The 23192-nt window shown below is 55.4% G+C and overlaps 2 protein-coding genes across 15 annotated transcripts in view; both read right to left on the bottom strand.

Annotated features, from left to right (window-relative positions):
• The window catches only part of USP48 (ubiquitin specific peptidase 48), a 32557-nt gene extending 17864 nt beyond the window's left edge, over window positions 1–14693 (bottom strand). For 3 of the 6 annotated variants that reach the window (XR_011089436.1, XM_068658341.1, XM_068658342.1), the window contains exons 1-12: window positions 14498–14693; window positions 14101–14221; window positions 13800–13956; window positions 12858–12985; window positions 11241–11365; window positions 10564–10672; window positions 9115–9248; window positions 8799–8881; window positions 8308–8487; window positions 5810–5935; window positions 3490–3639; window positions 346–546 (exon numbers count right to left, since the gene is read on the bottom strand). Coding sequence is in view for 5 of the 6 variants with exons in the window: in XM_068658341.1 (XP_068514442.1) it covers window positions 346–546; window positions 3490–3639; window positions 5810–5935; window positions 8308–8487; window positions 8799–8881; window positions 9115–9248; window positions 10564–10672; window positions 11241–11365; window positions 12858–12985; window positions 13800–13956; window positions 14101–14221; window positions 14498–14631 (1648 nt within the window). In the remaining variant the exon portion in view is untranslated. The remainder of the gene's footprint in view (window positions 1–345; window positions 547–3489; window positions 3640–5809; window positions 5936–8307; window positions 8488–8798; window positions 8882–9114; window positions 9249–10563; window positions 10673–11240; window positions 11366–12857; window positions 12986–13799; window positions 13957–14100; window positions 14222–14497) is intronic. The other 3 variants (XM_068658339.1, XM_068658340.1, XM_068658338.1) reach the window with 3 other exon arrangements.
• A 578-nt stretch (window positions 14694–15271) lies between these two features.
• The window catches only part of HSPG2 (heparan sulfate proteoglycan 2), a 35975-nt gene continuing 28054 nt past the window's right edge, over window positions 15272–23192 (bottom strand). For 6 of the 9 annotated variants that reach the window (XM_068658952.1, XM_068658961.1, XM_068658956.1 and 3 more), the window contains 22 exons: window positions 22674–22940; window positions 22481–22593; window positions 22247–22394; window positions 22038–22154; window positions 21899–21916; window positions 21716–21800; window positions 21484–21628; window positions 21304–21403; window positions 21107–21216; window positions 20911–21019; window positions 20718–20816; window positions 19949–20170; window positions 19322–19554; window positions 19058–19235; window positions 18114–18236; window positions 17973–18026; window positions 17790–17865; window positions 17168–17246; window positions 17020–17081; window positions 16861–16944; window positions 16691–16794; window positions 15272–15753 (listed from right to left, as the gene is read on the bottom strand). In XM_068658952.1, coding sequence (XP_068515053.1) covers window positions 15590–15753; window positions 16691–16794; window positions 16861–16944; window positions 17020–17081; window positions 17168–17246; window positions 17790–17865; window positions 17973–18026; window positions 18114–18236; window positions 19058–19235; window positions 19322–19554; window positions 19949–20170; window positions 20718–20816; window positions 20911–21019; window positions 21107–21216; window positions 21304–21403; window positions 21484–21628; window positions 21716–21800; window positions 21899–21916; window positions 22038–22154; window positions 22247–22394; window positions 22481–22593; window positions 22674–22940 — 2690 coding nt within the window. In that variant the 3' untranslated portion in view covers window positions 15272–15589. The remainder of the gene's footprint in view (window positions 15754–16690; window positions 16795–16860; window positions 16945–17019; window positions 17082–17167; window positions 17247–17789; window positions 17866–17972; window positions 18027–18113; window positions 18237–19057; window positions 19236–19321; window positions 19555–19948; window positions 20171–20717; window positions 20817–20910; window positions 21020–21106; window positions 21217–21303; window positions 21404–21483; window positions 21629–21715; window positions 21801–21898; window positions 21917–22037; window positions 22155–22246; window positions 22395–22480; window positions 22594–22673; window positions 22941–23192) is intronic. The other 3 variants (XM_068658953.1, XM_068658955.1, XM_068658959.1) reach the window with 1 other exon arrangement.

Raw genomic sequence — 23192 nt, 5'->3', positions numbered from 1 at the left:
CACTAAGGTGGTGGTAGTTTTGTTGGTTTTTTTTTGAACCTAGGTGCACCATTGCTTTCTTAGAAATTACTCCATGCACAGCTCTTTCTAGACAGAGCAGAATTCAGGTCTGAAACAGAACCTGCAATCAGACTAACTGTATTTTTTTGAATGCTAATGTAATTAAGTGATTTAAAATGAAACAAAGCACCCAGAGAGAGCAGCACAGCACAAAAGCTATGTGCAGAAATAAAGTTATGGTAACAAAGGATGACCCAACAAGGGGCTGGGATCAGAACAAGGCTCTAATGTGTTCAGCACACAAGAAAGTGACTCGGAGAGGGGGTTTTCTGTCTGCCACCTTACCATTCAGCCGGGGTCCTCCTCCATATCTCCTGTAGAAGAAGTCAGCCACGTACTCTGATATCCTCTTCATAATACAGATTTTGTCAGGATGGAGTTTCCCATGCGAGCACAGGCAGGCTGTGTTATCTATGGGTTTCGGAGGAGTAGACTCATCCAGCCATTTCTGCAGCCATTCAAGAGAGATGAAGTCGTATGGGGAACCTGGGAGGGAAAAACACGAAGAGAAACAAGCCCATACACGTCAGCGAGTTTGTGATATGGCAGATGGTATTTTATAATTACTCTGATTTCAATGGTACTTTTCAAAATTAACAGGCTATCACCGTTGATTAAATCCCCGCAATACAAGTTTTCAAACATTTGATACAGCTCCCCTGTCCACTTCTCATCCTGGCACTGCAGATTTATAGCTGGGCATCTTGTAGCAGAAGCTACATGAAACTGGATACGTGAGAACAACCGGTCATTGGGAATTCAAACAATCAATAGCAAACAGCAGAGCACTCAGAGCAGCAAAGGGAGCATTTTCAGACTGCAAAGCCTTTAGGGGCTTGTTGCAGAGCAGTCAAGGAAAAGGCAAGGTCTTCCTATAATCCATTGAGGGGCAAATATAATATTTAAATTGCGAACACACATTAAAGGCTCTTTCCATAACAGGGTGAACTCATTGGGGTAGATTTAAAAATAAAAGACAACCACAGCAAAGAGATGAGGTCGGCGTTCATCTGTTCCCCACAGTGCCCAAAATTTCAGTGTTATTCTGGAATATGCTTACAACTCTGGGTGAGAGAGACTGAAGCACTGTGAAATTTACAGCGCAAATACTAACTTGCTCAAATGTTTTACGCAAGTGTGATTTTTTTTTTTTGATTTTTTTTTTTTTGAAGCAGAGCAGGCTCGCCCTTGTTTGTTGAAGGTGAAGCACATCACACAAAGCCTGGGTTCAGAAGCAGGTCAGATCAGTATGAGCAGTGAAATGGCTTTGTATGAAATCCCCATATTTTCATACCAAGGCCCTGAAACGATGCACACATCCAAAGAACAAGCATGACTATGTTTAAAGACAGTTGTGCATTTTGAAGCTGCTTGCCGGGGATTAAATGGAAATGCAACCATGGCAAAGCAGCTCATCTCAGTGCTTTTGCCCATTTCCATTAATGGCAATCTGAGTTCCTAGATAGGTTCATAATGACACACTGAGCAACAAACAAGGGTGTGAGAACAACAAAGCAGCTTTCTTTTTGCGCATCGAGCCCAGCCAATACCAGCAAAACAAATGCTTGCAGCTTCTGGGAGATGACTGGGAAATTAGCAGGATAGGCAGGAAATTAAACACATACTGCTGATGTGAGGAGGACAGTTCTGAAACCGAGGGGAAGAGTAATGTTAGTTACATTTATCAAAGGAGCACAAAAACATGTTTCATGCAAAGGAGCAACAGAGAAGCTACAGCAAAATACTTTGTCCTAAAACTCGCACTGGATCTTCACAAGACCTGGTGTCAAATCCTCTCCTCTGCAGGATAAATCAGCAGTATTTTCATCTTATGCAACATCAGAGTTCCACAGCCATGACCTCCAGAGAATTGCAAGGCTGTCAGAAATGCTTTGCCTGTTTGGGATGAAAGCTGCCTTCCCCGGAAAGTACGCTTTTTTTTTTTCTGGGGCAGGCTCTACAAAGCTGGCAGAAAATGTGTCTGCACAGCTGCAGAGAGTCCCAAGCTCCTGAGGGACTGGATGTGCAGCAGCTCTGGGATAACGCTGCTTCCAAGCTGTGCTAGCAAGCTGCTAGGATGGCCAGGATGTGCCCAGCAGCGAGGGCAGGCAGTGGGTGCCCCCAGGGCAGTGCTTCAGGCCCTGCCACCTACAGATGGGGGCAGAGGAGCTAGGGTGTGTCTGTACCTGCACTTGTAAAAACATCTTTTTGAGATTTATTCCTTTATCGTGTTAGGAATGTCAAAAGCAAACTACTTTGTTTCTGCTAAAGGGGATAAAAACACACCGGGATTGTGCTTGCTGCTCCTTTTTAATGGTGACTCATGGCAGATTCACATCTCCACCACAACCATTCACCGCAGCTTTGATTTAACGGTGACATTTTAACACCCCTCAGACTTGCAGGGACTCGGCAAGCCGAGCTGTGACACCCCCCTATCCGTGAGTTAAGCGCCCGTGTTCTCAAAGCTGGGTTCATAAATTGAAGAGGCAGACATTTACGGGAGCCAAGCTCTCACGGCTCGGGAAGGCTCGTGAGATGTTTATGTTCTCAGCAATAGTCTGCTGTTCAAGCACTTAAATCTTGCTGCTGGTTCTGAGCTCTGGACCCTCATTTCTGAGAAGTGAGTAAAAGAAATTAAAAGCTAAATATCGAATTGTTTAACAGGCCACGCAAACATTTTAAATTCTTTACAGTTTTGGGGAGTTTTTAGGAGATGCGCAGAATGGAGGGAGATTCTCCGTGTTGGACATACAGAGAAAGCTCCTGTATGCTTGCTCTGAGAAAGACAGGAGAGGCAGCAGGGGGATAAAAATCTTAGTACTCAGACATGTTAAAGCAACGAGACGCAAGGAGGAGTAGGAAAGGATTAACCTCAGTCACTCATCACATGGACTGTGAAGCTTAGACATGGGGCTTCGAAGCCTCAGCAAGGATGAATCAAATCATTTTCTGCTGGAGGCCAAGCATTCTTGTACTCTGCTACCTGCTGATTAATTTAGACCAACAGCACCGAAATTTGATGTGAGCTAGCAATTTGAGACAGGACAGTTATTCTGCCTCGATGCTACTAAGCTCTAACGAGATGAGCTGCTCACCGGGCAGAAGAAAACAGTCACAATGCATGGAAGCACACAGGAGACTGACTGATGGGGAAGGAGCAGGAGGGAGTTAGTGATGCCAGAGGCCATCAAAATGAGCAAAAAAGGAGAGAAATAGGTTAAGGCAGATAAACAAGAGAGGGAAAGCAAATCCTAAGCATGCAGACAGCAACAACAGACAGTGATTGCTTTCTTCCTCAGAGAGGGCTACAGCCAATGCCTTGCAGTGAAGTGTTCTGGCCACAGAACCACGTTGCGGGTTAGTTACAAAACATTACTAATCTTAACAATGGTCTACTACAAAATACTACCACAATATCTTACAGACCAGCTTCAGCAGGTAACCTTTGGTAGAGCTCCTTCACCTCTTCATGCTTGATTTTGCCTCTGGCCACACTCTGTTTGCGCATCTCGGCCATTTCATTGCACCACTCCTCAAACTTGCAGTTATCACGCTCCACCAGCTCCTGCAGGAAAGCTGTTGGGAAAGGAAAAAAGCAAAACCCACCAGTCACTTCAAGGAAAAATGCCAATTATGGTAATTATCCCTGTGATCGGTTATCTGAGGATAACAAGCAAACCTAAAAATTCCCCCCCACAGCTACCAACATACAAGGTCTTTCTGAAAGCCAAACACACGGATATCGCTCTCTCCAGTATTTATGGCAGCAGATGATTAAACACAACTGTCCTGTGGGATACAACAGCACCCAAGAAAATAATTTACTCAGGGCTGTGGGGGGGAAGCGATGCTTGCTGCGTTAGAGAAATCCCCTGCTTGCTAATAAGCCTACGCCGAGTGCTGGCAGTCGTGTGAAGTGCAACGGGGCTTGGCAAGAGGCTGCAGAGCTGGAGCGCAGCAGGACGCTTTGCTGCCTGCCTCAGTCCCTCCCTGCTATTCCTCTCGCTCCAGCCACTTCTCCACCTCCCACCGAGAGCAGCTCCTTGTGCTGCCAAGAAGCTCTGGTTCTCAGGGCAGAAACGAGGGCCTCGCACACCACGGGTACACCTGATGCTGCCGCACAAGTCCCAGCGCGCAGTCCCACGGGTGTGCATGATCTTGACGAGAAGGACCAAGTGCGTTTTGAGCACAAGGGCACAAAGCCCTCATGAACATAGAAATCAGCTGGGGCAGATCCTCCTGTTGACAGGAAGGTGAGGGCAACAGGAATTTTCGCTGTCACCGTCGGAAAAAAACTTAGCATGGAAAAAGATAAAATACTTCCCTTGCAGTGCTGGTGTAACAGAGGGGCAAAGCACTGCTGCTTATCTGAAGCCTTTTCCCATTTAACAATATTTTGAAGAGCTAAAATATTTCCGAAAGGTTAACGCCTGTGCAGCCAGAGAGCCCAGTATCCACCTTGGGAAAACATACAGTATTAAGAAAAAAACAGCCTGACCCATTCACCCTCCTGGTCATGGGCTGGGGAGCCAAGTTACATTTCTCCACCGACCTGGAAAGCTGTTTTTTAACAGCATCAAAGCAAAATGCCACAAATTTGCAGTTGCATGAAGCTTCCCCAAAACCGCTGGCTTGACTGCTGCCCTTTGCTCTGTGTACCTGGCACACTTCCATGTGAAACAAAGGCAACCGCAGGGCTGCTCAGGAATTTGAAGCTGGGTGGAGAAGCTTTGCCGAGTATTGTTTTGGGCAGAGGGGTAGGAGGGAAGGGAGCGTAAAAGAGCTCAGCAAAGAGACTGAAAAGACAGATTCGAGGCATGAATTAGCACCATTTCCCAGAGCTGCATGGCTCAGAGGGTGGGCTTTTGAGGTGAGGGGCTGGAAAAGGTTTGATGCTGTGTTTAGGGGGTCCTTGTGCATTGGAGAAAGCTGTACAATCCACCCCTGTCACCACCCTTTGCATCCAGATAACCTCACCGACACCCACCACTGACAAACAGCTCGGGTCCAAAGGGTAACCAACACCTCTCGCCCCTGTTTGACAGAAAAGGGAAGATGGTGGAACCCACCTCCGTCCCCGTCAGCACCAGAGCCCTAATTAATAGTTTGAATCAGTAGCATGCAAATGCTGAGCATCATTAAATCCACAGGCCAAACCTACAGGGATTTCTGCCACCCCCAGCAATTCTAAAGCAAGACACGAACGTGCTAGTACAAAACTCTTGTTAAGGGCTTGCATCCTCTTATTTTTATGCCGTTTATTCTCGATACGACAGAGATTAAGCACTCGTAGAAGAAACCTGACATGTGTCAGGATTATTCACCTGCAGCACAGTACGTGCACTGCCGATGACATTTAACCACGCTGTTCTCCTTCACCTTTGGGAACCCGAGCAGCTCCGGTGGGATCCAGCAAACGCTAACACTCCCGCCCCAGCAGCGGGACATGCTGCAGATGATAGCTCCCAGTGGGATTATCTCTTCCTATCCCCCTTCCCATTTGATCTTGCTGGTCAGGTGCCCTGAACAGGCACGGAGACGGAGTTATCACGTTAATATTATTCCAAGTGCTGTGGAAGTTGAAGGGTTTTTCTGCACATGACCCAGGTCGTGACACCAAGCTGCCATATGGTGCCCTTGAACCTGCCAGGCAGCAAAAGGTGCTTTGAGCAGAGCCCTGATTCCTGGCTGGCTCGGAGCATCATGAGAAGAGACGGAGAGGCCAGGAGAGTCAAAGCTCCCTTACCTGGTACTTCGACTGTCAAGGACTTCTCCCGGGTCTGCAGCCTGTACACCAGCATGTAGGCGTTGCGTGAACAGTGAGTCCCTTTCCCACACTTAGGTTTGCGAGTCTGAGATTTCGAAGGCTCTGCTGTGGTAAAGGGAAAACACAATAAGCACACGAGCTCCCTTACTGACTCTCCAACAGGCTGAGTTTGCCACCTAGCCGGCTTCCCACTCCCTGTGTTCTGCGCCCTGCCAGGCCTCTCTGCAGGCGCTGGCTTGGCATCAGCCAAACTTTTATCCCACAGCAAGACCCAAATCCTTCCAGCATTTCTGGAGGCGGGACGATTCAGAGGGACTAAATTAGGACCCTGCTGTAAACCACTCTCCATAAGAGAGCCTTTCTTCTCTCCCTAGCTTCGCCTTGCCAAGCCAAAAGTAGCTTTTGCAAAAACATCCTTTCTTCCCTCTGCCTCTTGTTAGTTGGTGTCCTGACACCAAAGAACAAAGTCAGATCCTCAGTGAAGAGAATCTATTTACATGTGACCATGGATGCAAAAAATATGGACCAGTTGGGCAGCTTTTATGAGGCAAACAGACATGGAAATGATTTCAGAGCAGCTGGCTGTATGATGCAAACTCATGTTGCAAGAGTGACTCCTTCCAGACTGCCAGGCAAGGAAAGCACACTTACATACAGCTGCAGTTTCAAAAATCAACTTTTTTTTTTTTAATTTTTAAAAAAAGGAACAGCCCTCTGTAGGTTGAACTACGAATGGAATATTGATATTTTTTTAGTGTTTTTTTTTCCAGTTCTGGGAAAAAAAACATGTGCATCTTCCACCACACCATCCAAGGGACTTCCTAGCCGGTCTTTATTTGCAGTTTCTCCAAATATTTTACAAATTGTTCCCATCTGCACAGCCTGGCCTCAGGACTCCCCCCACAACAGACCTCTGCTTTACATTACCAACCTTCTCCTGCTGTTGCATGTGTTTGTAACGAAGAGGATGACTCTCAAACGCCAGTTTCGCTTGGAGTTGGCAAATAACATCAGCACTTCAGAACTTTGTTTAGCATATTAAGACTTCCAGCTTGCAGAGGCTTCTGAACATGCTTTACTTACATTCTTCGAGCAGCCTTGTGTTTCAGCAAGAATAGTTTCTTGCAGTTAAGCATATACCTTTACAGGATCAAGGCCACAGCAGTTCATTTGCATATGATTTTTGATACTCTGGGTAACTCATGAGGTTAGAAAGAAAAGGCTTAGAACCTTTTATTTATTCTCAGGGCTTATTTTCCTACCTTACACCACTAGATGTCTAGCCAGTTTCACAATTTGGTTGAAAGCTAGCGGTAGTCAAACATTAACAGGATGACAAAGCTGCTCCGGTTGCAGCCTGCATTTATGCATGTCGTGATGAAATTCAAGAAGGTGTTTGCTAGCAAGAGAGCTGAAAATAAAGTGGCATCATACAGATGCGTGCATGGGAGGAAACAGGAAAGGCAGACTAACACCCCATGTCTGCTCAAGGGTGTGCTCAGGCTGACGTGGCTTTAAAACACTCTTAGGGAGCACATAAATCTGAGGGTGTCTTTCTCATTAAGCTGTTATTTAAAGATGCTTTAAAGAAAGGCAACATATCATAAAGTCAAATTATTGGTGCTGGAGACACAGCAAAGAACAAGTGGCATGGTGGATCAGTGTTTCTGGAAATGGGTTAGTTGCACTTTACGTGAAATTTCTGGCATTAACTTCCCCATTTCCCGACACCACAAAGTGTTCTGCACTGATGTGCGCTGAGGAACACTAAGCAACTGCAAAACCGAGCACTTAAGCTGTCAATTTAAAACTGATCCACTCCTATGTACTGCAGGCTGAGAAACCCACAGTCCTAAGCTCAACCTAAGCCCTCCAGCCAGCACAGGGACATCAAGACCCTGTACTGCCCAGGTTATCTAAACCAGAACATCAGCATGAGGCAAGCTGGCATGAACAAAAGACTGCAAAGGAAAAGTAAAAAGAGCTAACTAAAAAGGCAGTTTTGGCTTTCAAGAGATTATTGGGATCAAGATTTTTTATGAAGACTCTTTACTGCCTCCTAAAGTAAAACACCTCATTAGAAATGAAAATAACATGTTAAGGGAACTGAAAACAACCTCGTTATCTGCTCCTAAACCTCCTCCTGCACACTGGCCAAGGAAGCGGCAGCTCGCCTGTTTCATCCTGATAGGCATCCTGGGTTATCAGCATGTTATCTGCCATGCGGCAGGCAAGAGAAATACTAGAGTAGAGGAAATGATCACGAGGTGTGCGTAAACACTCACACAGGGCTGAAATGAAGAAAATCTGGCTGCAATTAACAGAACTGCTGTTTCACACATTACTCTTAAGATGTGACAGCATGCGTAGGAGTACTTTTGTTTTTTTAAGAGTATCAGGGCCTCCACATACTCAGCCTCTGTGGTTTTGGTGAAAAGAGTTATTTTAAAAGGGCACTCACAACTTAAAGGTTTTACCTAGATCTTCCTCAATCCCCAACTGCAGTTTCTTCCCCTCCATCTTTTCTATGTCTTCGTCATTAAACTTGTACCACTCGCCCGTCTGCGGATCCTTCACATGGGCGATGTAGTGCCCAGAGTACGCACTCACACCTCTGTGTATGAGGACAGCACTGAGTTCATATACATAGACACCACCTGGAAGGGAAATGGAAGTTATTTAGCTCTCTGGATGAAACAGACATTTTCTTTCCTAGTACCTAAGTTTTTTGCATTTTTTTTTTTTAGCATACGAAGACTGCACCTGAACTCTCATCTCTCCAAGACCCCTACACAGCTTTAGGTAGCTCCCACAGCCTGCTCAGATAGGTGGACACAGCTGTTACTTGAAACAAGGGCTTCATACAAGTCTTAATGTAACTTTCCAGCAAAAAGTGGATTCAGACGAGACCTCCTCTTGTCTGACAAGAGGCAGTGGATACCGTTAACAAACACAGCACGCAACTCACTCTTTTGCTCCATAAAAGGTTCCATGTCAAGCAGCTCAGAGAAGCCGATGTAGGTGTTCAGCTTTTTCTTATGGCCAGTTTGCCTGCACAAAGGCAAATGGTCAAGCTTCAGTTCAGGGGACAACGATAATTCTTCACATCTCACAGCAACTTCCCTCAACACCCACCGAGCATCCCAAGAGAAGCTCATGCATGCACTCAATCTTCAATATCTCAAACCAATGCAGAAAGAGCAGAGCAGATGGCTTTCCAAAGAGCTTCCACGCAACCCAAGGCACTCCTGCTTTTACAGCACACGCTCCAGTGAGAGGCTTACCTGTCGAATACGAAACGCATCAGCTGCAGGTTGAGCGTGCACGGAAGACTTAGCAGCCTGATCTTCCTTGTGGCATTTTGCTTACTCTGACAAGTTTCACAAAAATAACGATTGTCCCCTTCTAATTTTTCTTCCTGACCAGGGGGCAGAAAGAAAGATCTTGAGAACAGGTTACCTCTGAAAAGTCAACCACTCCAACCGAGCTGCCCACTGGACTGAAAAGTGTAGAAGTTATTTTAACCATTTCAGTCTCTACCCAGCTGCTTTCCAAAATAATCTCCAGGTTAAAAATTCAGTTCTCTGGGCTAACAGGAATGCTTTACAGCACAGCCTGGTAGGGTGCTGTCACTTCAAGGAACATTTCAGCCTGCACTTAGCCCTGCTCCCAGTTCTCAGGCTGCTTACAGGACTGTCAAGTTTGCTCTCCACTTGACTGAAGTGCCTGGAGTTGGTTTCTACCATTAGGGCTAAGGAAAAAGAAAACAAATGGCCCTTTTACGAGATCACGCGGACTGAGTTAATGTACAGCAGCATTTTAACCTGGGAACTACAATCCTCTTGTGCTTGGCAAAACAAACATCACCAGGGAAAAAGAAGAGTCTATGCAGATCCAGTGGCAGGATCAGGCCAGAGAACTACAGCTGTGCTCAACAAGGTCACCCGCTGTTTCATTTGAAGGAAGACCAGACAAAGTTCCCTGTGCCAGGGCAGAAGCAATGCAGCCTGTTAATGGGCATACCCAAACCTGTCTTTTTTTCAGAGCAGACCTTCCAGGAGCAGAGCAACCAGTTTGCTGAGCACATCAGTGAAGGCACTGCACAGCAGCCAGATGGCACCCCAGGTACGGTCACATTTCAGGTCAGTTCTGCCCTCAATGTTCTTAGTTGAATCCCCACCTTGAGCCTTTAACATGCCAGCAACTATAGATCTAGGCAAATTTTCAAGTCGAATTAAGAGCACTCGCAGCTGTTCCTGCAGCTATTCCGGGTCCTTGCTAGTATTTTTGAGAGCACATTTTAGAGCAGGGAATGTCTCCTGTTGCTATGCAGATGAGCACCAATATAGAAAACACAAAAAGCAGCCATTCTCCCGGTGCTATCCATGACAAAGCATGCCGGGACTTCTTGTCAGGCTTTGGGCACTTTTTCTCAACTTTCCTGGGAAAGCATTTTGACTAAATATGCGACTTCCAAGTGCTTTTTAAAGCTGTTCATGCGCATGTTGAACACTCCTGCTCAGAGCCACTCCTTGCTCCCTGACTTCTGAGTGCGTGACTCAGTCCTAATTTTCTGGGTCCACAGAAAAGCATTTCCTTTTGCATTCATCCCATTGATAGAACTGTTTGAGCTGCCACACGGTCCGATACCAACCTCAGAAGCTGTTAACTGAAGAAAGGAATTGAAACACCTTGCTAAGAAAAGCAGGACTCAAAAACCAACAAGTTTGTACCTTGAGAAACTCTGTTATACAGTCTGTCAACTGCTTGTGCCCTTGGATGTTTAACTCCAGCTCATAAAATTTAGACACAAGTTTGGACTCCCTGCCACACTGGTTGCAGCTAGGATGAAAAAAAAAAAGAAAAAAGACAAAAATGCATGAGACAAGTTCACTGATTCATTAACTCCCCAATCATTAACTACTCTTTGAGCTATGTAACTAGGAGAAAAACATAAGTCAGAGCTACTATGGTACAGACATCTACAGAACGCTGTGCAAGATGGTGTGCACAGGATAACATCTACCTGGAAAAGGAGCACCTGCTTGCAACTCTTATATAGCATTCTCCATCAGGTGATTTTTGAGGTGAAACCCACAGCTCTGAGGACTCAGGAATGAATCGGGTACAACAACACCCAAGCACTCCATTTTCTGTCTCGAGGACTTAACATTCCATTAGCTCACTCGCACATTTAATTAGTAAATTTTCATTAAAGGATTGAAAACATCTGGCAAACTACAACAACTACAGGCACACAGAATCTGGAAACCTAAAAACTGAAAACCTCTTGCACAACATTTCATGAGATTACCTGCCTGCTCCAGCTGTTAGAGATCTTGTCCCCTCAAGTTCTTCTAAAATGTTTAAATATTTACAGAAAAGTTCTTCCCAAAGACCACATACTTACACTGTGACATACGCATACTCTCCACAGAACTGCTTTTGTACGATGTTTCGAACATCTGGATTTTTTTGTTTGGATAAAGTATCTTCCAGCAGTGACATGAACAGCTTTGAAAATTCCTGGGCATCCTAGAACAGAAAGCCAAGCCGGTTAACAATACCCCACAGCACAAAGCGCAATCACAGCCTCGCTGCTAATTTACTGCAAATTACACACAGCCCTACACACAGGCTGCACGGAGACTTTGGCGTGCACTGAATAGAAAAAGACCAGTCAGGAGAACTAAAGAAAAGAGGAATTTGCCTAAAAGGAGCACAAGGCCCCCAGCGTGAGACCACAGCATGAACGAAGCTGGCTCCCGGCCAGCAGCTTGGGGTGGTTTTGACTTCTGCCCCGCTGCTCGCAGGGTTCTGGATGGGAAATAGCGGCTTGTTAACCGCGTAAATCCCTTCACAACTCCACCTGGTGCATCGACAGCGGCTTCTGCTGCCCAGACGTGACAACACAGACCATTCCTCTGCCCTCATTTGATCACAGCTGCGTTCAACAGGTCTACACCACCTCAAAGAGCATGCAGAAGTAGCTTGCAGAGCATTAATCATCCTCTGCCACAGCACAGCCTGGTGGGAGAGTCAATCTCTCCAGCCTACCACTCCTGCACGGTTTTGTCCCATTAACACTCGTTTTTCAAAACCTCGGCATGCCCCTGCTTGCACCATATGTGAGAAGGAAAAAATAATAGATAAAAAAAATGAGAAGCCGCTCTCTGACTTTGCCCCCTTCCTCCTGCAAGGCCCAGGATCTTTTCCACACGTTTCGGGGACTCCCTCTCCTCCAAGCACCCTGTTTTCCTTGCTCCTTCTCCCGTCCAGCCTCGGCACCAAACCCCAACCTGTTCCCCTCTCGCTGCCTGACAGTGCCTCTGCTGTTGCCCTGCAGCTCCTCTCTCCAGTTCCTACCATTGTCACAGCCCAGCAGGGCACGCTGCTGTCCTGTAACGTCACCAGTCGCTAACAACTGCTTCCTTCCCAAGGAACAAGGAGCGACTTTCCCCTCGCTTATCATCCTGAGGAAAGGCGGCCAAGCACTCCCACACTTCCTCCAGCTGCCCCCCCTTACTTCCCAAGCTGTATTTTCAGGCAGCGCCCTTGTCCTAAGCCCTCTTCAGCTTCTGTGACAGTCCTGCAGGGGCTGCCTGTGGCGCTCACCCTTCCCAAAAAGTGCTTTCTCTGCCCTGCAGACTGCCAACAGCTTCTCCTCCTGCAGGAGCCCTCCAGGCCTCAGCCCCTACCTAAGTGCACAGCACAAAGCCCTTCGCAGAGCTTCCCAGCCCCGGGAGGAGCAGCCCGTAAAGGACCTGTCGAGAGAGCCTTGTGGCAGCTCCAGCTCCCACCCCACAGCCGTGCTGGAGCTGATCAGGCGCTAACAGCACTCGTCCCCTTGCTGCAGGGCTCCTCCTGACCTCCCACCCAGGCAGGAAGGGCCCTGAGCACTGCTCCTCCCTTTGTGCTCCTACAAACAGAGCCAGGCACCGGGTCCCAGCTCAGAGGTGCTAAAACAACAAAAGGATAGTTTCACACTTCTTTAGAAAAGGGAATTACAGGCCCAACTCAAGCCTACCTGCTGCTGTCCTGTATCCAAACCCAGCGCTTTGACGAACCCAGAAGGATCGATGTACCGTCTTTTGCTGTTCTGCAGCAAGGCGAACAAGTACTGGAGATGTTCACAAATGGTTTGAGGCTCATAGTCTATAGAAAAAATAAAAAAAGTTCAAGTTACAGCCAGTTCTCGAGAGGAGAGAGGCCTGTTCAAAGAATTTGTTTGTTCTTTGTACAGATAAGTTTAATGCCTAGAAATTACCCTTTTTTCCTGTTTTAAATTATAGTGAGATTTGAAGCGGTTAATGTCAGCGATGACAGCTAAGTCCCAGCACAGGCCAAATATCCCACAGTGCCGAACATGAGCTGCTACTCAACAGCTTCAGCAACATGCGCCAGTTACCACAGAGCAGCAGCTTCTTATTTGAAGCCAAAGAGCAAGACGTTCTTTCCGAAGTACCATAAAACAGGACCAAAGATGTCAGGCAGCTCAGAACACACCTCCAGCGCCGCACCGCACAGAAGGTGTGGCACCAGAGCCCCTTGGGGACATTGTGCAGGTGCCAGAAGTCTCAGCTGTACCCAGCACCTAAACCCTTGCCCTCCTGTGGGACGCAGCACAGCTCAGCCAGCCCCAGCCTGCGCGTTCCCATCCCAGCACCATCCCTAAGCTGGGAACCAGTCCAGCAAAGAACGAAACCAAAACAAGCTTTCAGCCAGATCAGATCACTTTGGTTTGAAGTAACTCAGGCAAAGGATGGCTCAGCTTGACTTGTTCCTAAAAGCTGTGTGAAGGACTCAAAAAGAGCAGCACAGAGGTCGTACAAGCAACGGTAGCACCAGCCATAGATTCCCATGATAACACTCTTCCAAAGCCAACACCTCCACAATAAGGTTTGAGGAGAAAAGGAGCAAATCCTCTGTTCGCAGCAGGGAGAGGCCGCAGCGATGCGCTCCCACTGACCTTTGTCTTTTGGGACGCCCTCTCCGGCCGTGTGCTCGCTGCAGGTACTGGGACACAAGTAGAGGGCCTGCCGGAGCTCCAAGTTGAGAAACCACATCTGCAAGAAAGTGTTCACGTAGCACGTGGCGCCGAGGTTCGTTAAGCCCACGAACGCGTTCTAGCGTGAGAGAGAAAGCAACACTTGTCACTCGCCATGGCCGAGGAGCGAGCAGGGGCCCGGCAGCCGGAGCACCGGGGGGGGGCACACACGGGGTGTCACCTCCCCCCCCCTGTCCCCAGCTGGGGGGGGGCCGCCCGTTACCTTCTTGCGGCGCTCGCAGTTGGGGTCGTCGATGTTGTGGAAGCTGTTCTCGTCGATCTCGCCCAGCCAGACGTGCTCCCCGATGCCCACCAGGCAGTTGGGGTTCCCCCGGCAGTTCCTCCTGCGGGACCGGCACCGGGCACAACCGTCAGCGGGCGGGGAGGGGGCTGGGGGGGGGGGGGGTTAAGGAGGGGTGAGGAGGGGAGGGGGGGGGGCACGGGGAGCGACCACCGGCACCGCCCCGGTGCTACGGGGGCAGCCCCAGCGCTGGGGGCCGCTGCCAACAACCGCCGGGGGGGTGGGGGGGGCTCGGGGCCGGGCACCGGGGGGGGGGGGGGAGGAGGAGGAGGGGGTGAGGGGGGGGCGGATGAAGGCCGCAGGGGCCCCGCGGCGGTACCGGCAGGCGCCGCGCTGGCAGGGCTCCAGCCCGACGCGGTAGGCCGCCTCGATGTGCTCCTGCGCCACCGCCTCGGGCGGCACCGTCTCCGTCCAGCGCCAGGCCGCCTTCTCCAGCTGCAGCCGCGGCGCCATCGCCGCCGCCGCCACCGCCCCCGGCCCGGCCCCGGCCCCTCCCTCCCGCCGCCGCCGCCGCCGCCGCCGCCGCCGTCACGGCCGGTGACGTCACGCGCGCGCCGCGCTGACGCCCGCGGGCGCGAGGCGCTGACGCCGGGCGCGCGCCGCGAGACGCGGGGGGGGCGGGGCCCTGCCGAGCGGCCGCCATTACGCGGCGGGTGGGGGGGGCGGAGGCAGGGCCCGGGTCTGTGCCCGCACGGCCCCGCCCCCTGTACACAGCCCCTCAGCGCCCACATCCGTGCCCCCCCCGCACCCTGGTCCTCTCCAGACCCCCTCAGACTCCTGCGGCACCCCACAGCACCCGGGTGCCCCCCCCAAGTGCCCACAGTCCCCCCCAAAGCACCTGTGTCCCCCCCAGACCCCCACACCACCCCAAAGCACCTGTGTCCCCCCCAAAGCACCTGTGTGTCCCCCAAGTGCCCACAGCTCCCCCCCAAAGCACCTGTGTGTCCCCCCCGCACCACCCCAAAGCACCTCCCCCCCCCAGACCCCCCATATCTCCACACCACCCCTAAAGCACCAACCCCCCCCAAACCCCGTGCCCACCCCTCCGTGCCCCCCGTCCCCAGGCGCAGCCCCCCCCAGACACACTCGGGCACTGGTTCTCTCTCCTTTAATGGGTGTCCCAGCGCGGGGGGGCCGGGGGGGGCCCGGTGCCCCCTCCAGCGCCCAGGATTGTCCCTTGCGCCCCCCACCCCGGTGCCACCCCAGGAGGCACCCGGGCGGCCCGGCCGCCCCAGCACGGCTTGGGGCGAGGGGGGGGTGTAAACATTGGTGTGGGGTCCCGGCCCCCCCCAGAGCCATCCCGGGGCAGCGAAGCACCGTTTCCTCGTGGCTTTTTGGAAAATAATAATAATAATAATAATAAATCCGACAAAACTCGCTCTCCCCGAGCCTCAGGGGGGCAGGGGGGGGGCTATGAGGGGCAGGGGGCAGCAGGGGAGCCCCCCACCGCGCCGTGCCGCAGGTCGATGGGGTGCGGGGGGATCCCTGCAGACGCCAGCAGCAGCCCCCGCACGCAGCCCGTCACTCCGGTGAGGAACTTGCCGGCTGTGAGGCTGCGGGGGTCCGGGGCGCCGCCTGTGGGACGGGGCCGCGGGGGCACGTGTGGGTGGGGGGACATGGGGCGCACCGCTGCGCTCACACGGTGTCACATCCCGGGTTCCCATCCCGTGTCCCCTTCCTGCCCCGTGCCTCATCTCGTGACACACCGTGTGTCCTGTCTTGTATCCAGTCCACATCCCGTCCCGTGTCCCATCCCATGCCCCCGTTGTCCCACCAGATGTCCCATCCCGTCCTGGGTCCCAGTGCCATGTCCCAAATCCCACCGTGTGTCCCATTCCGTGTCCCACCCTGTGTCTGCCACACACCCCATCCTGCACCCACCCCGTACCCACCCCATGTCCCATTATGTCCCATCCCAAATCCTGTCCTGTGTCCTGTGCTGCCTCCCATCCAATGTCCCATCCTATGTCTGCCCGTGCCCTGTCCCATCCCGTGTCCCATCCCGTGTCCCACCCCATGCCTCATCCTGTGCCCCGTCCTATGTCCTACCGTCTCCCATGCTCTGCTGTCCCATGTCCTGTCCCACCCTGTGTTCCACCCCATCTCCCATCCCATGCTGTCCCAGGTCCCACCCCATGTCCCGTCCCATGTCCCACATCCCGTCCCATTTCCCATCACATGCCCTGTCCCATGTCCTGTCCCATCCCATCCTGTGCTCTGTCCCATGTCCTGTGTCCCACCCTGTGTTCCACCCCATCTCCCATCCCATGCCCCACCCCACGTCCCACCCCGTGTCCCGCCCCATCTCCCATCCCACATGCCACCCCGTGTCCCATCCCATGTCCCACCCTGTGCCCTGTCCCACATCCAGCCCTGTGCCCTGTTCCACCTCCCACCCCACACCCCATCCTATGTCCCATTCCCTGTCCCTGTGTCCCCCTGTCCTCTGACCTGCCGTGCCCCATCCCCATGTCCCCCCATCCCCGTGTCCCCCCACCCCGTGTCCCCGTACCGATGTAGATGCTGCCCTGGGTGTTGGCCATGACGTTGGCTCCTGGTGACTTCCCGTGCACCGGCTCCTCGCCGTCCACCTGCAGCCACCCGCGCCGGCCCTGCCTGTGGGGAGCCATCAGCACCCGCCCCCCCCAGCCCTCCCCACCCCCCCAAGGCCCCGGTCCCCACCTCGTCGCTGTCACCCGGTGCCACTCGCCGTCGTTGACGGGGTCCTCGGAGACGATGACGGCCTCGCCGCTGCCCAGCTGGTAGCTGCGGGGGACAGGGGCTGAGCAGGGGGACGCGCAGTGCCACAGGGTCCCCGGGGACACGCGGGTCCCCGCTCACCTGAACACCAGGTGCCCGTCCTTCAAGCCGAGCCCCACGAAGTCTTTGGCTTTGCCGTTCTCCTGCGGGTACGAGGGGGCGGTGAGCGCGGTGGGGATGTCCCCGTCCCCTCCCCGGGGGGGTGTCCCAGCCGTGTCCCCCTGCTCACCGCCCCGTGCCACAGCAGCAGCCCGTCGGCGCTGTCCGTCCGCAGCTCCAGCTCGATCGCCTCCTGCGCGTCAGGCAGGCTGCAACGAGACGGGGCCGGCCGTGGCTGCAGTGCCCAGGGAGGGCACAACGCCACGGGTGCAAGAGTGCAACGGGTGCAAGGATGCAACAGGTGCAAGGATGCAACAACGCAGGGGGTACAGGACTGCAGCAGGAGCAACGAGTTCAAGAGTGCAATGGGTGCAACAATGCAGCGGGTGCAATGACAATGGGTGCAACAATGCAACAGGTGCAGCAGCGCAATGGGTGCAATGATGCAATGGGTTTAAGAGTGCAATGGGTGCAACAATGTGATAGATGCAACAATGCAATGGCTGCAAGCATGCAACGATTGCAAAAGCATACAATGGGCGAGATGATGCAATGGGTGCAATGATGCAATAGCTGCAACAATTTAACGGATGCAACACAGCAGGAAGAGTGCCAAGTCCTGCTGGGTGCAGTGCTGCAGGAAGGTGTGCAATGCTGCAGCAGGTGCAAAATTGTGGTGGGCACAACGTTGCATGGGTGCAATGCCACGGGCAGGGTGCAGCACCCCAGGCCTTGTCCCCAGCACCACTCACCCGCGGGGGAAGAGGTGGCCGGGCAGGGCCAGGTAGGAGCCGTCACGGAAAGCGGCACTGAACTGCCCAGGGGCATCTGCGGGGAGATGGGGTGAGAGGGCACCACTGAGCACCCCCGCACCAGCATTGGTTTTGGGTTCAAAAAGGGGGAAAATGGGTGCACGGCACCCCTGGGGACCATACCACCGCCCCCGCTGCCTTCCTGCCAGTCCCGGTCCAGCTCTGACAGCGCCGTGCCTGCAGGTGAGAGGGTGATGGGGACAGGTGGCATGTTCCCACGTGTCCCCATATGTCCCCTGTACCTCCCCACGTCCCCACACTCACTGTGCTGGCAGTAGGGGCCGGTGTAGCCCTCAGGGCAGATGCAGGCGTTGCCCTTGCAGGTACCTCCATGCAGGCAGGGGTTGTGCTGCAGGCACCGGTCCTCCGCCCGCTCGCAGAGCTGCCCTGGGGACACAGCGGGTGGCACGGAGTGACACAGGCACACGGGGGTGGCTGAGCACCTCCTGCACTCGCTTGCCCTCCTCTGTTCAATACCCCGGGGTGATCCCTTGCACACACACTGCTCACGCACACATGTAGCAAACAAGCACATGCAGAGTGCACGTGTGCATGCAGACACACAGCACACAATGCACGTAACTGCACACACACGCTCAGTGCACATGCATGCAGTGCACCCTCATGCAAACACATGCACAGCACACGTCCATGCATATCAAATGCACACCCACACATCACATCGTACATGCAAAGAGCACACACACAGCCTCAGCACATGCAGATGCTCACAGCACGCCCTGCACAAACATGCGTACAGATGCACACGCTTGCAAACTGCGCGCACATGCACACAGTGCACACATGCACATTACAAGCAGAGCAGATGCACAGTGCACACGCTTGCAAAGCACGCTCACAGCACACGTATGCACTGTACATGTGCATAGCACTCACAGTGCACACATGCACACTGTATATGCAGGCACGGCACATGCCTACGCAGCACACAAACACGCACAGTGCACAAGTGCAGCACACACAGCTTACATGCACACACTCCAGATGCACACAGCACACGCGTGCAAACTCCACACACACAAACACAGCAGATGCATGCAGCACAGCATGGCACACACACGCACGTGCTGTGCACACCCAGATGCACAGAGCACGTGCCTGCAACCAGCAGGTGCACGCACACACGTTGCCCCTACCACGCACCCCTTGAGCACCCCCAAACCTCCCAAACTCCTCCCCACGCTCACCGCTGAAGCCGGGGGGGCAGAGGCAGCGGAAGGGGGGGCTGCCGTCGGGCAGGGGCAGGCAGCGGCCCCCGTGCAGGCAGGGTGCATGCAGGCAGGGCGAGCTCTGCCCGCACTGCCCCACGCCCCGGCTCCGCAGGAAGCTGTAGGACAAATCCACCTTCTTCCCATTGATGGAGACCTGCAGGGGACAGGGGGAAGGGGGGGTTAACCTGTGTGTCCCCCCCACACACGTACAAGGTGTGTGGAGGGGGGGCCGGGACTCACCTCGCCGATGCAGCCCTGGAAGGAGGCGTTGGTGGGGGGCTGCAGGGGGGGCTCCACGCCCCCCAGGTAGAGCGGGGAGCGCAGGTTGAGCCCCTGGCTCTTGCCGGGTGAGGAGCGCTGCACCGGGGCGCCGCCGTCCACCACCAGCGTCCCGTCCTTGTGCACCCGCTCAGCCATCACCCGGTGCCAGCGTCCCAACGCCACCGGCTCGGCGCTCCGCAGCACCGCCGGGCCTGTGACACCACACGTTGGCACCATGCCTCGGCCCTGCTGCCACCCGCTCGGGGTAGAGGGGATGGGGATGGGGACGGCAGGGGGATCTGGGGGTGCTTGGGGACCCTGGCAGTGCTTGGAGACCCGGAGCGATGCCCTGGGTGATGCCAGGGAACTGCAGGGATGTTTGGGGACCCCAGGGATGCTTGGGGACCCAATGGATATGCTGGGTGATGCCAAGGGACCCTGGTGATGCTTGGGGACCCCAGCGGTGCCAGGACACCCCGGTGACACCAGGGGACCCCACTGATTTCCAGGGATGCTGGCAGCACCCGGGGACCAAAGTGATGCCTGGCCACCCCAGTAATGCCCGGGACCCCCCTGGTGACACCCCGTTGGGCCGTGCCAGCCTACCTGAGCCCAGCTCGTAGCGGAACTCGAGGTGGCCGCCGACCATGGCGAGGGCGACGAAGTCCTCGACGGGGGCGGCTTTGCCGGCGCTGAAGAGCAGCAGCCCGTCGGGCGCCCGCGGCAGGAACTCGGCCTCCACCCGCAGCTCGTGGTGCACGTTGGTGAGGGGGGGGTACGACACGAAGGCACCCGCCCCGCCGAAGGACGGCACGCTCACCGCCTCGCCTGCGGCACCGCGCCTCAGCACCCGGCCACTGGGGCCCGAGACCCCGGCCCCATTGTCCCCATCTCCCCGTGGTGGTCCCCGATGCCCCATCCCCGTCATTCCCATCTCCTCAGGGCAGTCCCCAGCCCCAAGCCTGTGTCCCTGGGGTGGTCCCCAATGCTCCATCCCCATTGCATCCACAATGCCCACCTCCCCAGGTGGTTCCTAGTCCCCTGTCCCCACACTGCCTGTGTCCCCTCGTGCCCATCTCCCCACTGTGGTACCCAGCCCTGTGCCCATGTCCCCAGGGTGATCCCCATCCCCATACTTGTGTCCCTATGGTGATCCCCACCCCGACGCCCATGTCCCCATGCCCATGTCCCCACTGTCATCCCATCCCTACACTTGTGTCCCCCATGTCCACGTCCCTGGGGTTGTCCCCACCCCCATGCCCCTGTCCCCAGAGCGGTCCCATCCCCATACCCGCATTTCCAGCATTGTCCCCACCCCCGTGCCCCTGTCCCCAGAGGGCTCCCAGCCCCGTGCCCTGTCCCCAGCCGTGCTCACCTTCGGTGCACCTCTCCCCAGACTTGCCCAGGTGGCAGCGGCAGCTGTAGCCCTGCCCGTCCGGCCGGTTGACGCAGGTGGCATCAGGTCCGCACGCCTCTGCCCAGGGAGGGGACAGAGATGAGCACCGGGGTGGGGGCAGCATCCAGGCAGGGAGGGCAGCGGGTGATGTCCCCATGGGGCGGGCACCCACCTGGGTGGCAGTGCAGTGCCTGCGAGTACTCGCAGTTGCTGCCGGTGAAGCCGTGGGGACAGCGGCAGACGTAGGTGCTGCTCTCGGCGTCCTCGCAGATGCCGCCATTCTGGGGAGGGGGGGACATGGATGAGCAGCGGGGATGGGATGGGATGGGAGGGGGGGGACGGTGCACGTGTGTCCCCCCCAGCCTCACCTGGCAGGGCTGGTCCTGGCACGTGGGGCAGTTGCCGACGCCGTGCGCCTGCAGGTCCAGCTCCCCGAACGCCACCTCCTCGTTCTGGATGCGGAGCTGCCGCACGCAGCCTGTGGGACATGGCGGTGTTGGGGGGGTGGGAAACACGTTCAGCCCCCCCAAACCCCACTGCTCAGGCCCCCCAGCCCGCTGCTCACCCACGAAGCCTTGGCTGAGCCCCGTCTTGGCCACAGCAGCATAATCAGGGTACCCGCCGAGGTACAGCTCCTCATTCAGGTCCAGCCCCTGGAACTTGCCCTGCAGGCACAGGTGGGTGGGCATGGCTGCCCCCAGGCCACCCCCCCCCCCCCCCCGGTCCCCCTGTCCCCCCCCCTTACCTGCGAGGTCCCGTTGACCGGGGAGAGCCCGTCCACCACCAGCGAGCCCCGGGTGAGGTTGCGGAAGAGGCGCACGGTGTGGTACTCGCCCAGGCGCAGCGGCGTCGGGTGCCGGATGGTGGCCATGCCCGAGCCGGCGTCAAACCTGCGTTTGTGGGATGAGGTGGGATGCATGGGGTGAGGATGGGGGTGCTGCCCCCCGCCACCCGTGGGTGCCCCCCCGTGCACTCACCGGAACTCAGGGCGCCCTCCCACCAGCCCGAAGGAGATGAAGTCGGCGCCACTGCTCCTGCGCTGCCCGTTGTAGAGGAGCATCCCTGCAGGGAGGCAGCGGGTCAGCCCGGCCGCATGGCACGGGGACCCCGAAACACCCCGGGGAGGGGGGAACGCAGAGGTCCCCGGGGTGGGTGCTCACCTGAGTACAGAATGAGAGCTAAAGGAAGGAGAGAGATGGAAAGGCGGACGGACAGACGGAGGAGGAGAGAGAAGGGGTGAGAGAAGGCCGGCGCGGCGCGGCGGGGCTGGGAGGGCCGGGGGGCCCCCGCAGCGCTCACCATCGGCGGCGTCGGGCCGGAAGGTGATCTGGATCTCGAACATCTTGTAGGCGTCCTTGATGGTGGGCAGCGGCAGGAAGGAGCGGGGTGTCTGCGTGAAGTAGGGCACCAGGTGCTCTGCGGGGACACCGGGGGTCAGCCGGGCTGGGGACACGGCCACCCCCCCGTACCCTCCCCACCAGCCTGTCCGTCCATCCGTCTGCGCTCACCTCGGACTTTCAGCACGTAGAAAGCCTTCTCCTGGCCGCGGCGGTTGGTGGCGGCACAGGCGTAGACGCCGGCGTCCTCAGGGCGCACGGCCGGCAGTGTGAGCGCCGTGCCCTCCACCCGTGCGCCTGCCGGCAGCTCCCCCTCCAGCTGCGGGGACACCGGGGGGGGGGGTCAGCACCCATGGGGGTCAGCACCGACGGAGGTCACCGCCCTGTCCCCACGTCCCCGCTCACCTTGCTCCAGCTGATCTCCGGCACGGGGAAGCCGGACGCCAAGCAGGGCAGAACGGCCACCGAGCCCGCTGAGACCTCCTTCACCTCTGGCTGCCCGGCGATGTGGGGGGCAGCTGGAGACAGACGGAGTTGTCATCCCCCTGAACCAGGGTGGGGGACGCCCTCCCCGCTCTGCATCCCCGTCTGCCCTCACCCTGCACGTGGAGGATAACGTGGGACTGGACGGTGCCCACGGCGTTGGTGGCGGTGCAGCGGTACTGCCCCGCGTCCGCCCTCTCCACCCGCTCGATGGTCAGGGTGCCGGCACGAACCAGCACCCCCGGCCGGATGCGGCCCCCCACTTTGCTCCAGGTGACGTGGGGCTGGGGGTCACCCAGCCCCAGGCACTCCAGCTCCACTGCCGTGCCCGCCAGCACTGTCTGCACTGCTGTCCGGATGTTGATCAGGGCCCTGGGCAGAGCTAAGGGGGGGAAAGTGGGGTTTTGGGGTGCCCCTGGGCACAGGGAGGTACCACGGGTGGAGAGAGAGATGGGGTGAAGCAGGGAGCCTGTGGACTGGGGAGATGGGGGGTTTTGGGGTGCCCATGGATATGGGGAACAAGGAGAGGTCCCAAGGTGCCCATGGGTGTGGGGGGATGTGGGGTCTCTGGGGTGCACGAGGGCACGGGGAGAGATTGGAGGCACTGGGGGTGCTAAGGGGAATGGGAAGAAGT

The sequence above is a fragment of the Anas acuta genome, chromosome 22, assembly GCF_963932015.1.
Source record: "Anas acuta chromosome 22, bAnaAcu1.1, whole genome shotgun sequence".
Taxonomy (NCBI): domain Eukaryota; kingdom Metazoa; phylum Chordata; class Aves; order Anseriformes; family Anatidae; genus Anas; species Anas acuta.
Note: the sequence above shows the minus strand (reverse complement) of the source record. Positions and strands in the feature narration are given on the sequence as shown.